This window comes from Bos javanicus, chromosome 23, assembly GCF_032452875.1.
Source record: "Bos javanicus breed banteng chromosome 23, ARS-OSU_banteng_1.0, whole genome shotgun sequence".
NCBI lineage: Eukaryota > Metazoa > Chordata > Mammalia > Artiodactyla > Bovidae > Bos > Bos javanicus.
This window is the reverse complement of record NC_083890.1, coordinates 12,707,028-12,723,534: the sequence shown is the minus strand read 5'-3', so window position 1 is coordinate 12,723,534 and position 16,507 is coordinate 12,707,028. Positions and strand designations below refer to the sequence as shown.

Sequence of the window (16,507 nt, the reverse complement as noted above, 5' to 3'; positions counted from 1 at the left end):
GATTACTAAAAGAAAGTAGAATATGTTAGGGACTATATCCAACTTCTGAGTTTTAACTTCATAAAGGTCAACCATTATCAGTCATATACCATGTTGAATAGTCTGTGGGAATAACTAAGGATGACATTTATTACTTATGTTCAGTGACCCTTCTGGTTCTCTAAGAGTTAGAGCTGGGAAAAAATCAGTTGCATGATACCCTGACATTTGGACATTTATAGTTTCTAACAGCCTTCCAACAATTGTACTACATTTTTAATTATGAATATTTTGGCCCTAAGAAAGGACAAAAGCAGATTCTGTGTTCCTTTCATGATTTCCAAAATTGTTGCTCCTTTTAGCAGTTAAACTGTTTCTCTTCTCTCTTATATAAAACATGCTTAAAGGAACAGCTATCCCCTCTTTTTGACAGCTGCAACTATGCGAAGATAGACTCTTGCACACTACGTACAAATCACAGTATACTTCTCAGGGTTCAGCACTTTCATCTCATATGAACACTGTGCCAAGTATCTTAACACAGAGCGTGAAACACTTAATTACCGTCTCGTACGCTTCTGCAAAGTTCATCACATCCTCACGAAAAACTTCCACAGACTCAAGTAGATTACTTTTAAACTTTGGCTGTACTTGTACTAGTTCATCTTGTACAGAAACCTAGAATAAAAAAAAAGGCTCAATGTGAGGATGAAAGCAATGTATTTAAATGAAAAATACAGATTCTACTCCAGCAAGTTTGTTAATCTCACAGAGATACTATGAATGAGGATGTGTCTGAAATGTTAATTTGTTAAAAAAAAAAACAACGCAGAAATAAACAATCCAAATGCACCAATGAGTCTCAAATCATTCTAGCTCATGACCCAAGAGGCAAAGCTATTTAACTGCAGTTAGGAAAATATTTTCTGGCTGCCCAGTTCAGGCAGTTAATATGGCCAAGGAAACAATTACAACTATGGGCCTAGTCTAGGTCACATGTTGTCTCCGGGACCAGGCCACGGTCTGGGATTAGAAATCTCTAGTAGGTTCATGTGGTTGCAATAATTAGAACAGTTCCCAGTAAGAAAATGATATTACTCTAGGGAAAAAGAATAGCAAATGTCTTCCACAACGATTTTCAAAGCTTCTGCTTAAATCTGCAATCATTGCTATTGTTGTTGTTCAGTCACCAAGTCGAGTGCAATTCTTCACAATTCCATGTACTGCAGCACACCAGGCTTCCCTGTCCCTCTCCATCTCCCAGAGCTTGCCCAAGTTCATGTCCATTGAATCAGTGATGCCATTCAACCATCTCATCCTCTGTCACCCTCTTATTCTGCCTTCAATCTTTCCCAACATCAGGGTCTCTTCCAATGAGTCAGCTGTTCGCATCAGGTGGTCAAAGTTTTGGAGCTTCAGCTTCAGCATCAGTCCTTCCAAAGAGTATTCTGGGTTGATTTCCTTTAAGATTGACTAGTTTGAGTTCCTTTCTTTCCATGGGACTCTCAAGAGTCTTCTCCAGCAATACAGTTCAAAAGCATCAATTCCACTGGAGGAGGGAATGGCAAACCATTCCAGTATACTAGCTATGAGAACCTCATGAATTGTATAAAAAGACAATCATTATACCTAACACCTAATTCTTGCTTTCTATCTGCCAGGTTCTTTACATATGTTAACTCATTCAATCCTCACAACCACCCTGCGTGGTATATACTACTATTGTATCCATTTTACAAGCGAAAAAACCGACACACAGAGAGACTAAGTTCCTCAAGGTATGTGACAAGGTCAAGATTCAAAACTTGGCAATGTGATTCCTGGGCTCTTGCTCTTAACTGCTCTCAACAGTAGCATCTTTCAGGGTTGGAACATATACTGCTTTAAGCTTAATGGTGACTGTAGTAAAGAATGGGTCAGTAGGTATAACACTAACAGAGAGATGAGAGAAAAACCCAAGTGAATCTTTTAAACTGAACAATAATAGAAAATAGGGCTTTACTAGATCTCAACTGAGGGCTCCCCATATCCTTCCTAGGACTCACTGTCTAGACTAACGAGCAAGTACTTTTTAAAATAAGCAGTTAGTCAATACTGAACATGAAGCCCCAAAATAAAAATTATTAAAAAATTTTATACACATCTTCTCAAGCCTCATTAAACTGCATTTTTTAAAGCTTCTAAAATATTCCTAAAGGACCTCATGAAGAAATTAAGAAACAAAGGTTATTAACTTGCACCAGATCACCCAACTGGCTGATGGCAGAGCCAGAATCACAAGTCATGACCCCAATTTCAGCTCTGTGTCCTTGCTGCTGTGTCTTGCTTCAATCTCAGTGACAAATCTCTCCATAAATAGGAAACTTTAATCCAACATTAATTAATTAGTAGTCAATAGAAATTTTAGTATAATTAAAGAATCTGGACCCTCCCTTGGAGTTCACTTATTTTTTAAATTGTTAGTTTCTTCTTACAACAAAGTGAATCAACCATATGCATACGTATGTCCCCTCCCTCCTGAGCCTCCCTTGCTCCCCTCCCATCCCGCTCCTCTCAGTCATTACAGAGCGCTGAGCTGAGCTCCCTGTGCTGTACAGCAGGGTCCCACTAGCTGTCTGTTTTACACATGGAAGTGTATATATGTCAATCCTAATCTCCCAATTCATCCCACCATCCCTTTTCCATTCACTTTTTTTAAATTTATTTTTTATTGAAGGATAACTGCTTTACAGAATTTTGCTGTTTTCTGTCAAATCTCAACATGAATCCGCCATAGGTATAATGTCTAAATATTTACCAACTTCAAAAATGCTTAGAGAAAAATTTATAACCATAAATGACAACATTAAAAGAAAAAAGAAAAAAAACTTCAAATCAGTAACCTAACCATCCACCTTAACAAACTAGACAAAGAAGAAGAAACTAAACCCAAAGAAAGCAGAAGGAAGAAAACAATTTTAAAAGAGCACAGATAAATGAGAATAAGAATAAGAGAATAAGAAAACAATAGAGAAAATAAACTAAAAGCTTCTTTTTTGAAAACAGCAATGAAAGTGACAAGGTTTTACCTAGTATAACCAAAAATAAAAGAGAAAGGACTCAAATTACTAAAATTATAAAAGAAAGGAGGGATATCACTACTTACTTTACAAAGTGATATAAATATATATTTACAATATAAATATCTATGCTGCTGCTGCTGCTAAGTCACTTCAGTTGTGTCCAGCTCTGTGTGACCCCATAGATGGGAGCCCACCAGGCTCCCCGGTCTCTGGGATTCTCCAGGCAAGAACACTGGAGTGGGTTGCCACTGCCTTCTCCAAAATAAAAATATATAATATAATATATAAATAAATATATAGAGTGATATATATAAAAAGAATTATAAAGATATAATGAACAGAGTGAAAAGACAATCTACAGAATGGGAGAAAATACTTGCCAATTATATACCTGTAATGGCACCCCGTTACAGGACTCTTTCCTGTAATGGACTCTTTCTCTCCCACATGCGAGCGCTCTCTCTTTCTCTCTCTCTCTCTCACTCTCCTGCTATCTTCTAAATAAAATAGAGCTGTAACACTGATTTGCCTAAGAGCTGTAGCATGGTTTGTCCAAGACCTGAGAGCTGTGACGCGCCAAGGGCTTTAATGTCCGTTGCTCCAAATCTTTGTTGTGACGAGACAAAGAACCAGGGAACATACACTCGTGTGACATCTATGGTGCCACAGCAGACTCGGATTAAACCTGGCTGAAACAACCTCTGTGCAGAAGAGGCCAAGTACAGCAGGAGCCCAACTCAGGGAAGCTCCCGCGCTAGAAGCAGAAGGCGAAGAAACCCAGCGCAGGGGAAGGTCCATCGTGCTGGAAACCAGGACAGAGAAAAATGAACTCAGCAGAAAGCTCACGTGGCCCAGTCTCAGATCCCAGAAAACCTCCGGTTAAGGTAAGAGGTCCTCGCTCCTATGGCTGGAGGGACCTTTACAACCTCTTGTTTCCTCGAACCTCCCGCTAACAGGCGAGCGGCATGGGGCACAACTGAGGGACTCTGGAGAGGCTACTCCTCAGCATGTCCCAAAGGCGCTATGTGCTGAGCCCCAGTAGCTGTCACACAAGCCGGTGGGGGTTCTTCTGTCCTTTCTCTTCTCTGTGCCAAGGATCAGACCAATGAAACTGTGAGAACTGGTCAGATATTTAGCAAATTTTCCGGCGGGCTATGAAGGGGATTCTTTGGCATGTTTTTCCCACTGCTTTTTCTCCCAGCTCTCTCCTGGGACTCAAGCCCAGTCAAAACTAAAGAAATTCAGGCTCTGATGTCTCATTGCAAAAATTCATTGAGAGACAAAGCGATAAGAGGTAGATTTGTTAGGATCCAGAGAGAAGCCACCCTTCAGGGTGTGAACTGTTGCCGAGGGCAAGGGCTAAGGCCATGGAATTAGGCCTGGCTAGGTTTGTGAATGGCACCCCACTCCAGTACTTTTGCCTAGAAAATCCCATGGACGGAGGAGCCTGGTAGGCTGCAGTCCATGGGGTTGCGAAGAGTCGGACACGACTGAGCAACTTCACTTTCACTTTTCACTTTCATGCATTGGAGAAGGAAATGGCAACCCACTCCATTGTTCTTGCCTGGAGAATCCCAGAGACAGGGAAGCCTGGTGGGCTGCCGTCTATGGGGTCGCACAGAGTCGGACACAACTGAAGCGACTTAGCAGCAGCAGCAGCAAGAAGTTAATATCCAGAATATACAAAGAACTTCTACCATTCAACAGCAATAACAAAAACAAACAATCCAACTTAAAACCAGGCAAGGAACTTGAAAAGACATTTCTCCAAAGAAGATACACAAATGGCCAACAAGCACATGAAAAGATGCTCAACGTCACTTTTCATTAGGGAAATGCAAATCAAAACCACAATGAGAGACCACCTCACCTACTATCAAGAACACAAAAAATAACAAGTGAGGATGTTGGAAATTGGAACCCTTATGAACTGTTGGTGGGAACATAAAATAGTGCAGCTGCCATGGAAAACAATATGGCAGGCAGTTCTGAAAAATTAAAAATAGAGTTGCTGTGTGGTCCAGCAATTCTACTCCTGGGTAAATATCCAAAAGAACTGAAAGCAGGGTCTCAAAGAAATATCTGTACATCCATGTCCACATATTCACAACAGCCAAAAGGTGGGAGGAACACAAAGCCCACTGATGGATGAGTGAATAAACAAAATGCAGAATATGCACATGATGGAATATGATTCAACACTGAAAAGGAAGGAAATTCTGACATATGCTACAATACAGATGAATCTTGATGACATTATGCTAACTGAAATAGGTCAGTAACAAAAAAGATAAATATTGTATGATTTCACTTACATGAGAGAAATGGGGAGCTGTTGTTTAATGGGTAGTTTCCATTTTGCAATGCGAAAAAGTTCTGGAGATTGGCTGCATAGCAATGTTAATACATGTAACACTACTGAACTCTACATGTAAAAATGATTAAGATGGTAAACTTTAGGTTATGTGTATTTTGCTTCATTTTTTTTTACCTTAGTACAAAGCTACTGTAATCAAGACTGGCATAGGGGCAGGCATATGGATCAACAAATTAAAGTTGAGAGTACAGAAATGAATCCTTACAGTTAACTGTTTTTCCCCAGGGTAACAAGACAATTCATCGGTGAAAGCACAGTCTTTACAACAAATGGTCCTGAGACAACAGGATATCCACACACGTTTACATGACATTGGACCCCTAACTCACACCATACACAAAGATTCACTCAAAATGTGACAAAGACCTAAATGTAAGGGTAAAATTATAAAACTCTCATAAGAAAACATAGTAGTGACTCTTCATGACCCTGGATTAGTCATGGTTTCCAACATACAATAGCAAAAAACAAGAAACAAAAGAGAAATTAGACAAACTGGGCTTCATCAAAATTAAAAATTTTATACTTCAAAAGACACCAAGAAAGTGAAAAAACCCACAGAATGAGAGAAAATACTTGCAAATCTTTTGATTAAAGGACTTACATCCAGAATATATAAAGAACTCTTACAACTCAAAGAGACAAATAACCCAATTAAAAAAAAAAAAAACAGATTTAAATTCAACCTTTCTTCAAAGAAGATATACAAATGGCTAATGAGTACATGTAAAAAGATGCTAAGAATGATTAGCCATTAGGAGAATGAGGTGCTGGTATGTGACACAATATGGATAAATCTTGACAATATTATTCTAAGTAAAAGAAGCCAGTCACAAAAGACTAGATATTATATGATTCTATCTATGCTTAAGCATCCAGAAAAGGCAAATTCAAAGAGATAAAAAGTATATTAGTGATTGCCAGGGGCTCTGGTGAGGAAGAGAATGAGGAGTGATTACTAATGGGTATGGGGTTTCTTTGGGGATGATGAAAGTGTTCTAAAATTAAATAATAATGGTTGTGCAACTCTGCATATAGTAACAATCACAGAAGTGTATACTTTGAAATGGTAAATGTTATAGGATGTGGATTATAAGCCAATAAAGCTATGAAGGTAATATATATTGAGCTTTTTAAATGTATATTTTTCTGGATATAGTCACTTAATAAAAGAAGAATTAAATTCGTACTCACCGCTTTACTCTGCAATTTGTTGAAAGAATATCTCAAGGTGTCTACTGCTTCTGATTCTTCTTTGGTGACTTCAACTTCAAATCGGTTTAAAATAGCATAGGCTTCCTGTGCAGTGGGGGCAGATTCAGACACATCACAAGGAATACAATTGACAAGTGGCTTACAGGCCTTTTACAAACACATTCCTATGTCTTTTATTAAAATTACTTATTTATTTGGCTGTGCTAGGTCTTGCAGCATGTGGGATCTTTAGTTGCAGCATGAACTCTCAGTTGCAGTGTGTGGGATCTAGTTCCCTGACCAGGGATCCCCCCAGCACAGCACCGTAGCCAACAGACCACCAGGGAAATCCCCACTATGTCTTAAAAGGATGGTTCCCCAAATTAAATGTGTATAAAAAGCTCCTTTAGATTATCACTGACATCAGATATTGACTCTAGACCTCAGGCCCTGAAATCTGAACTTAATAAGCACCAAGGTGATTCTGGTGGAGAGGAGACCAATCCCTTTGAGATATCCTCCAAGGAAAAACCTCTCTCTTCCTGATCTTGTGCCAACACCATGCAAAACGTCTTCTCATATTCTATTAAAGTAGGGGCTGGCTATATAAGGAATGGAATGAAATGATATTCTGAAGAGCAGACACTAATGAACAAATAAGACAAAATCAAAACAAATTCATAGGTACAGAGAACATATTGGTGGTAACCAGAGAGGAAGGGGGATAGAAGACAGAGAAACGGGTGAAGGGGGTTAACTGTATGGTGATAGCTGGTAATGAGATTTAAAGGTGGTGATGGCTTTACACTGCATATAAATATTGAGTTATAATCCTGCACAACTGAAATCTGTATAATGTTATATACCAATTTTGCCTAATTTTTAGAGTGATGAGCTGGCAATCAGCTTTACCAAAGGAATTTATGCTGAAAAACTGAGATTTGGCAGTCAGGAAAAAATGGTATGATAACTTGTTAAATCTTGAGAAGCAAGTGGTCAGCATTCAAAATATCTGAATACTAAGATTTAAAGAAGTAGTAAAGGTATGAATTTCATTAGCTACCAAAGAGCACAAACTCTAAATAGGTTCATGAAAGCAAGGCTCAGTTATGAACACCGGGTACCAAAAGGAGGTACCAATTCCCCAGGTTTGCAGGCAATAGGGGAGTGCCCTGTCCACAGAGAATCTAAAAAAGTTATAAAATGAACTGGATCTTATCTTTATTATCACCATGAGCCAGAAATTCTAAGTATTAGTCATAAGTACTTGTGCTAGAATAACAGCCTCCCTATTGTTAGCCACACCCTAATCTCCAGCACCTGGGAATATATGTCACCTTACACAGCAAATGAGACTTTGCAGATGTGATTAAAAATAAAGAATCTGAGAGGGGTAGATTATCCTGGATTAACCATGTGGGCCCAATGTAATCACAAAGGTTCCTTTAAGGGAAAGGAGGAGGCAGGAGATTTAGAGACAGAGTGTGAGGACAGAAGCAGGGGTAAGAGCGATGCCACGGCTGGGAGGGAACCAGGAACTAAGGGACGCAAGCTGCCTCTGGAAGCTGGACAACACAGGGAAACGGTTCTTCCCTGGAGCCCCTGCTGACATGCTGATTTCAGCCCCATTTCCACACTTCTGACCTCGAGAACTATAAAATCATAACTGTGTGTTGTTTTAAGCCATTGAGGTTGTTACAGAGGCTAAACAGAAAACTAAAAGAGTACTCTTTCCTAAAAACATCTCCTGTTGATCTAAATCCCAACAGCTACTTTTGAGCCTAAATGGACCATTCCCAACCATGGTATGCTGCTGGTCACAGGACAGACACACAGCTCATTTCTAAGAAAGTCAAAGATATTTGGGGAACTTGCCTAATATGTCAGGACTGAAGTCAGAGAGTACAACCACTCTTTTCTGTAAAATATAGCTACCAGCATAAAAAAATAGAACACTGTCTAGACCAGTACAGCATTATTAATGTATTTTCCTTGGTATACTGTTCACTGTTGATAATTATCAAAATCCCTCTAAGAACATCAACATCAGAGAGGAAAAACAGGAAGATGATGCCATAAAATAGATAAATAAATCAACTTTTTAATGTTTCTCTATTAAAAAAAAAAAGTAGCATTTCAAGAGAGGAAAATGCAAACATTTCTTACTTCAATTGGTCCCAAAGTCATGTCCATTTGAATTTCATTATCACGGATACAAGACAAGGCTTCCATGGCAAATCTGACATCATCTAAGTCACGAATAGGTCTAGATAACTTTTTCAAGTATTCGTTGATAAATGCTATCATGTCTGACATCTTCTTTTTGTATTCTTCATTCAAATATCGACAGAGTAGCATCTTCCATGCCTTAGCCTCAATTGATAAGGCCAATTTCATTGGCTCTGGTGAAGACAGAAAAAGGTCAAAATAAAATACTAGGTGACATTCTGAAACAATTCACTTCATGTGTAAGCTGAGCATTTATAATTGTCCATTTGTCACCAGCCACACTGAGCACTTGAAATGTAGCTAGTCTGAATTAAATGTTCTGTAAGGTTACCAGATTTTGAAAACTTAATTCCTATCCCAGTGAAGTATGTTAAGCTGTTCACAAGACAAACACCGAAGTCTATAGAGAAGAATTTTGGAAATTCATTCTAGCATTATCCAATGTGAACCTTGCTCTGTTTCTGACCATCCTATTAGCAGCCCTCACCCATTTCCCTGAATTCCTCCAGGTAACTCCTGCATGAGACCAGCAGTCTAAAATGCTGGGAACACTGGGCCTGTCCAGCAGAGCTCTCCCTCACTATAGTTAGCCATATATTTGGCTTGGGCTTTTGATTTCAGACATTGTCTCATTACCCTCTGATACTCTAACCCCACTGGACTAACTTCTCAGGAGACTCCAGCTGTTCCGATTCTTATCTGTTGTACACAACCCACTCCCTCCGGTAACACATAGTTCCACCTATAGTTTTAGTCGTTTGGGTGCCAGCTTAGTATTAACTGCATTAAGCCACTTTGGTATAATACTATATATACACAATGTATATCTATATTTAACATATATATGAACAATATTGGTGGTCCAAAATACTTAATAGTTACATTACTGCAGATTAATAACTGCCTCCTAAATGAAGTCACATTTCATGTGAAAATGCAGATACTTTACGTAATATTTTTTAAATACCTGTATGCAATTCAAGTGCTCCTACAACTATAATAGGCTTCAACTCATCGATCTCCTGTTCAAAAGTCGCGTAGTGTAGAATTTCAGATCTGATTTCAGTCAGAGAGGGATTGTTAGCCAAAAACTCCTGTAGCAAGGAAGGAATCAACACTTTCTTTGGCTTTTTGACAATGTAAATCTTACACTTCTAATAGGTAAATTATAAAATTGCATCTGCTTATATATTTTTCCTCACGTATGTTCTATCAGGCCAGGGGCTCAGTAGAGAGAGGGATGAACTGTTAGTACTGGAAGAGGAGGCTACGTGAAGACAGTTCACATTTCTGGTTGGTTGTTCATAGTCCTAAAGTTTCCTTGAGTTTCTAACCAAATATACAGCTAAGCCTCTGTAACTTTGACACACCCCTGAATACCTGGCCTCTGGGTATGTCTCACACATAATTGGTACTCAGGTGAATTGAACAAAATCTGCTTGAGCCTCATTATTATCAATTGCCCCTCTGTCAGTATCAGAATTACACAAGACAAGAAGTGTTAGGTGCGTGGCATTTACAGGTTCTCGGCCTCTGTTCTTGAGTTCTCATCATTATCACTGGCGTTTTCCTGGTCTTCCCACAAGAGTTAAACAATTACAAGCCAAACTGCGTTGCCAGCAGTGGAAACACACCTTCACTTTCACATCTCGGTCCTCTGTCCAGAGTGTCTTGTACTTTTGAAAGTCCTGCAGGGCTTCATGAACTGCCTTTCTCAGAGAGTTCACGGAGGAAGAAAGGAGGAGGACCAGCTTGGAAATATCCTTGTGTTCTGCCACTCCCGGGTAAAAATTCTTCAGCTTCCGTGCGGGAATCATTTCTTCAAAGGATCCTGAGAACGGACAGTTGTGTTCTATAGATAACTCATGCATTCAACTTTAAATACTGCCAGTTGTAATTATCTATAGACTTTTCAAACTTTAAATTCTTAAGACCCATCTCCCTCCAAGTAATTAACAGCTAATCTCTCACTAGTTTCATTTATTCTTATTAAATCGTTGTGTCATATTTTGAGGTCTGCTGCTGCTGCTGCTGCTAAGTCACTTCAGTCGTGGCCGACTGTGCGACGCCATAGACGGCAGCCCACCAGGCTCCCCCGTCCCTGGGATTCTCCAGGCAAGAACACTGGAGTGGGTTGCCATTTCCTTCTCCAACGCATGAAAGTGAAAAGTGAAAGCCAAGTCATTCCGTCGTGTCCGACTCTTCGCGACCCCATGGACTGCAGCCTACCAGGTTCCTCAGTCCATGGGATTTTCCAGGCAAGAGTACTGGAATGGGGTGCCATTACCTTCTCCGATTCTGAGGTCTAGGTTTCTTTAAACTACATGTGCGCAGGCGCACTCAGTCGTTCAATCATGTCCGACTCTTTTGCGACCCCATTGACTATCGTGACCTGCCAGGTTCCACTGTCCATGGGACTTCCCAGGCAAGAATACTAGGGTGGGTTTCCATTTCCTTCTCCAGGGGATCTTCCTGACCCAGGGGTCAAACCCACTTCTGCATCTCCTGCATTGGCAGGTGGATTCTTTACCATTGATCTATCTGAGATGCCTTCATTAAAGTGAGGAAATTGCTATTCAGAGGAAAGAACTGAAAACCAGTTGAAAGACACTGATTAACAACCTCCCCCAAAACAAAACGTCCTCCAAGGAAAAATCAAAAGAGTTGAAATTGCTATCCCACAGAACAGCCTTGTGGTTAAAGGAGAGGCAGGACATTTATTGGGGCTTCCCTTGTGACTCAGCAGTAAAGAATCTGCTGCCAGTGCAAGGAACGGGGGTTTGACCCCTGGGTCAGAAAGATCCCCTAGAGAAGGAAATGGCAACCCACTCCAGTATTCTTGCCTGGAAAACCCCATGGACAGAGGAGCCTGATGGGCTACATACAGTCCATGGGGTTACAAAGAGTCAGACAAGACTTAGCAACTAAACGCAACAACAACTACATTTATTACCCAAATGCCTTAAGCTAATTATTTAAACTTCATAGAAATACTTGAGAGGACTAAATGATACAACATATGCTTGTCTTCAGCTCAGCATCTAGTATATAGAACCCACACAACCAGTATTAAACACCACAATAAACATCTCTTATTAAAAGTCAGTATTCTCAAGTATTCTTCATCAGGTACGGATCATACGGATACTTTTGTTTGGCCCGGACAGTTCCCTACTTTTGTTAAAGCAGTTGTTAACAATTAAACGGAGAAGGCAATGGCACCCCACTCCAGTACTCTTGCCTGGAAAATCCCATGGATGGAGGAGCCTGGTGGGCTGCAGTCCATGGGGTCGCTGAGGGTCGGACACGACTGAGCAACTTCACTTTCACTTTTCACTTTCATGCATTGGAGAAGGAAATAGTAACCTACTCCATTGTTCTTGCCTGGAGAATCCCAGGGACAGGGGAGCCTGGTGGGCTGCCATCTTTGGGGTCGCACAGAGTCAGACACCACTGAAGTGACTTAGCAGCAGCAGCAGCAACAATTAAAAAATCATGAGATTTCATGAAAAATTTGAGATTTCCACCTTCTCTTTTAAAATGGTTCAATCTGATACTCCTGCCTAGCAACAGCTGGCGGAAGTACCCATAAATGATACTGACTTGGGGTAGGGGTAGAAGAAAAGGGGAGATGTTGATCAAGGGGTACAAACTTTCATTAATATAATGAATAATTCTGGAAATGTATATGTACTGGTAATGTATAGTATAATAATAATGCGTACTTGAAGTCTGCTAAGAAAGTACACCTCAGGTGTTCTCACCACACACACACACACACACACACACACATAAATGATAAACTATGAGAGGTGATGAATATGTTACTTACTCTGACTGTGGCAACCATTTCACAAAAGTACACATATATCAAAACATCATACTGTATACCTCAGATATGTACAACTTTTCTCAAAAATAAATAAAAATTTAATGTGGCATAAAAGCAAGAAAGAAAAAGAAAAAAAGTTTGGCTTTCTATACAAGAGAAAGTATCCAAAAATATCCATGGAATTTGGGGTCAGTGTCATAGCACACCCTTAATTAAAGGAACAGCTTAAATAAACTTTATGTACAAAGCACATATGACCAGATTTCCTAAGCATCATGTTCTAGCAAACTAAGTTTATCAGACCAAATACTAGCCTGAAAATAGAATTAGTTCTAAGGTTTGTTTTCATTTTTAACTTTGAATCTGAGGCTATGATAGTAGAACCGTGATAAATGTCCTGTTCATCCATGACCAAAATCTGAAATGCCTGCATGCAATGTTTAAGATGGAAGATGGAGAACACCAGTTTTTTTAATGCAAAATTTAACCAACAAACATATAAAACTGACTTTAAAAAGATATGTTGTAATATCCAGGAAAAATCAGAAAGACTTATTTACTGTTATAATTCTGAGACTCTACTGATCTGAGATTTAACATTCTTACTTTCTTCCTTCTTCAATTGCTTTCCTGGGCTTGAATGGGCCACGTCCATAGTCGTACGGGAGGTACTGCTAATGACCCTCTTGATGTGACGGGACTGCTGGCCCCAGTGAGCTACTCCTCTGCTGACCTCCAGGGTTAACTGGATCATACGGTTAATGGCTTGTTGAATGTCATCCAAGCTAGGAACCATTACCTGTGGAAAGAAGAAATGAGTCCCAGGTGCTCCCAGCACAGACAAATCCACACCTCTGATTGTCATCATCCCCGCTCCCTTCGGAGTGGGGAAAGCCTCCGCTGGCCCAGTGGAAGTCTGCTTCAAGGAGAGGGATATTAGAGGAAGGTAGGCTGCAGACTTAACCATCTTCAAGCTTTCCCACTCTACCCATTCCTGCAGGCAGAAAGGTCAAGCACAGTGCTTGCCACCCTTTGCCTGTGAGGGTGGCTGGACGCAGGCATGTGCACGTGTGGCATGTCCATGAAGCAGAGAAACTGAAGACCCTATACTGCCAAGATCTTGACTTCCGTTCTTTCAAATGTGCCAGAGAAGCATAGAAGCTGTCCTCCAGGAGGCCAGACTGTGTACATGCGGTGTTAGGTGAGCCATAGATCATTCCTGCCTGGCCTTAACCCTTGGATCATCACAGAACACACCACAATCATCCTGATGAGTTGGTGCTCCACATGCCAACAAGCAGCAGGAGGGGTTGTGGTAGAGAAAAGTGCCCTGAGAAAACATAAGGGACCCGTGCACTCAAGGCGCAGGTTTGTTCTTTCTTTCCTTCTATTCTGCCGTGGACTGCCTCACAGCTGGGTGCTCAGGACAGAGATTTGGACTTCTGAGATGGTCTTATTTAGATAATGTCTGAAGTAAGAAAAAGGAAGATGATTTGTAGGGTACTTGCTAATTATGGCCCACCAGACACTTAACTCTGATACCCTCCTTCAATATACCATGAGCTCTGCAGAAGTCATTTTTATAGTAGATATTAATGATACACTTTGATTTTTGTTAAATGCTGCTGCTACTGCTGCTAAGTCGCTTCAGTCATGTCCGACTCTGTGCAATCCCATAGACGGCAGCCTACCAGGCTCCCCCGTCCCTGGGATTCTCCAGGCAAGAACACTGGAGTGGGTTGCCATTTCCTTCTCCAATGTGTGAAAGTGAAAAGTGGAAGTGAAGTCACTCAGTCATGTCCAACTCTTCGAGACCCCATGGACTGCACCCTACCAGGCTCCTCTGACCATGGGATTTTTCAGGCAAGAGTACTGGAGTGGTTTCCATTGTTAAATGCTGAGGTGAAGTCAAAAAGCACACAGGACCAAGTCCTAATGCTATACTTCTTTTTAAGTCTCTGCTGAACTTGTTACAATATTGCTTCTGTTTGTTTTGGGTTTTTTTTTGGCCACAAGGCATGTGGGATCTCAGCTCCTCAACCAGGAATCAAACCTATATCCCCTGCATTCAAAGGCAAAGTCTTAACTACTGGACAGCCAGGCAAGTCTCTATACTTCTTAAATACATTACCAAAATATCACTGTATTAACTTTAATATTTCATAATACTTACCACATTAGGAATCGCAAGATGTACTTCAGATTTTAAAAAAGAAATAACATCTTCTGACCGCTTTCGTCCATAAGGGCTGTAATAAGATGGACATTTAACTCAGAAACCTTAACCTAATATTTCATAAATAGCATGGTTATGCTACAACTTTCAACCCTGAAAAATAAGGACAATTTTCAAAATGCTGAATTACTTGAAGAGACTATTATTTACAATGGAACCATAGATTTCATGAACTAGTTCACAGACTAAGAAAAGTTTTAATCTTCTTTGAAATGACATATTAGTCTTTTACCCATTTCTAATATTTTAATGTTGCATTCTCTCAGGAAGTACCACCTAAACATGTTCACCTCAGGCACTCCTTTTTCCCTGTCCCACAATAGGTGCTGAAAATCACCAACAAAAAGCATATACCTTCATATACTTTATTCTGCGTGTGTACAAGATTAACAGGAGGTTTCAAGTCAAAGCCTTCCAAAAGTAATTTTTACAGTAGTATCAATTATGCTCAGACAGAAGTACAGACATACAAACACAGGAGTGCAATTAATGAATGACACACATCGGCCTGAAAATTATTAGTAGTTTGGTTATCTCCCTCTGTCTGATCTCTGTCCCATCCCAGATGAAATTTAGTAAGTGTAAACTTTCCATAGAAAGAAATGTTAGCATTACTGGAAAACTACACCTCCGTTCATAACGGAGGATCAGTGGTTCCCAGGTAAACATATTATGGTAAGGAACTCTTTGAACTAGAAGTGAGCAAACAAAGGAAAAAACCTCAAATTCTTAGTCTCACTGTGAAATTCAAGACGCGTAGACTGCATTTGAAAGGGTACAATCTGAGAAAAAGAAAGAGTTTTATAAAGTATAATCAAGCAGCTGAACTAACAGAAGCAATGGACAGCATACTAGATCCTTCAGTGACTTATTTGACAAACTAGAGGATTAGCTTAAGGAATTCTCCAATCATTCCCATGCAAAATATGAGACATAAATTACTTAAGGAAAAGGTAATAAAGATAAGTTTATCCTCCACTTAGTGTACCGCAGGTGCTTTTCCAAGTACTTTTCCATAAATTGAAGTATTTCATGCTCACATTAACTCTTGACACAGATCCCATGATTATTATTTCCTTATTGTAGATGAGGAAACCAAGGCAGAGAGAGATTAAGTAACTCCCAGAGGGTCACTCAGCTCAGAGATGCTCTACTGCCTAGGATCCACTGTGGAAACCCTACATACAGTAAATTTAAGCATAGCCCTTCTCAAATCTTAAGAATAGACTTATTTTTTTCACCTTGAAAAGTTTCTCTGTGTGCCTCAGGATTAATGGGGGGAAAACACATTATCTGTGAATTTCCAGAATACATGGGGGAAATCTGTAAGCAGCAAAAAACTGTTATTTAGAAAAGAAAAATCAGATTAGCAGCAGAACTCACATCTGAATATGGAAACAAAATAAGCCAGTGAAACAGTATTTGTGGAGTGCGAGAGAAAGAGGCTATGACCCAAGCTGACCAAATAGTCTTCACGGGTGTGGGAAAGAGAGATGTTTTAGACAAGGGAGGATTCTGCGGTAGTATACTCATGTATGCCTCTTCAAAAATCACAGAAGTACAGTTTCAAATTAACATGGAATTCTGAGTTCAGACTT

General features: G+C 40.0%; 1 protein-coding gene across 1 annotated transcript in view; it reads right to left on the bottom strand.

The window, feature by feature from the left end:
* DNAH8 (dynein axonemal heavy chain 8) overlaps positions 1-16,507 on the bottom strand; it is a 325,600-nt gene that overhangs the window by 220,486 nt on the left and 88,607 nt on the right. Inside the window, exons 24-30 of the mRNA XM_061398067.1 lie at positions 14,847-14,922; positions 13,280-13,472; positions 10,476-10,672; positions 9,809-9,935; positions 8,779-9,014; positions 6,613-6,717; positions 544-657 (exon numbers count right to left, since the gene is read on the bottom strand). Coding sequence (XP_061254051.1) covers positions 544-657; positions 6,613-6,717; positions 8,779-9,014; positions 9,809-9,935; positions 10,476-10,672; positions 13,280-13,472; positions 14,847-14,922 — 1,048 coding nt within the window. The remainder of the gene's footprint in view (positions 1-543; positions 658-6,612; positions 6,718-8,778; positions 9,015-9,808; positions 9,936-10,475; positions 10,673-13,279; positions 13,473-14,846; positions 14,923-16,507) is intronic.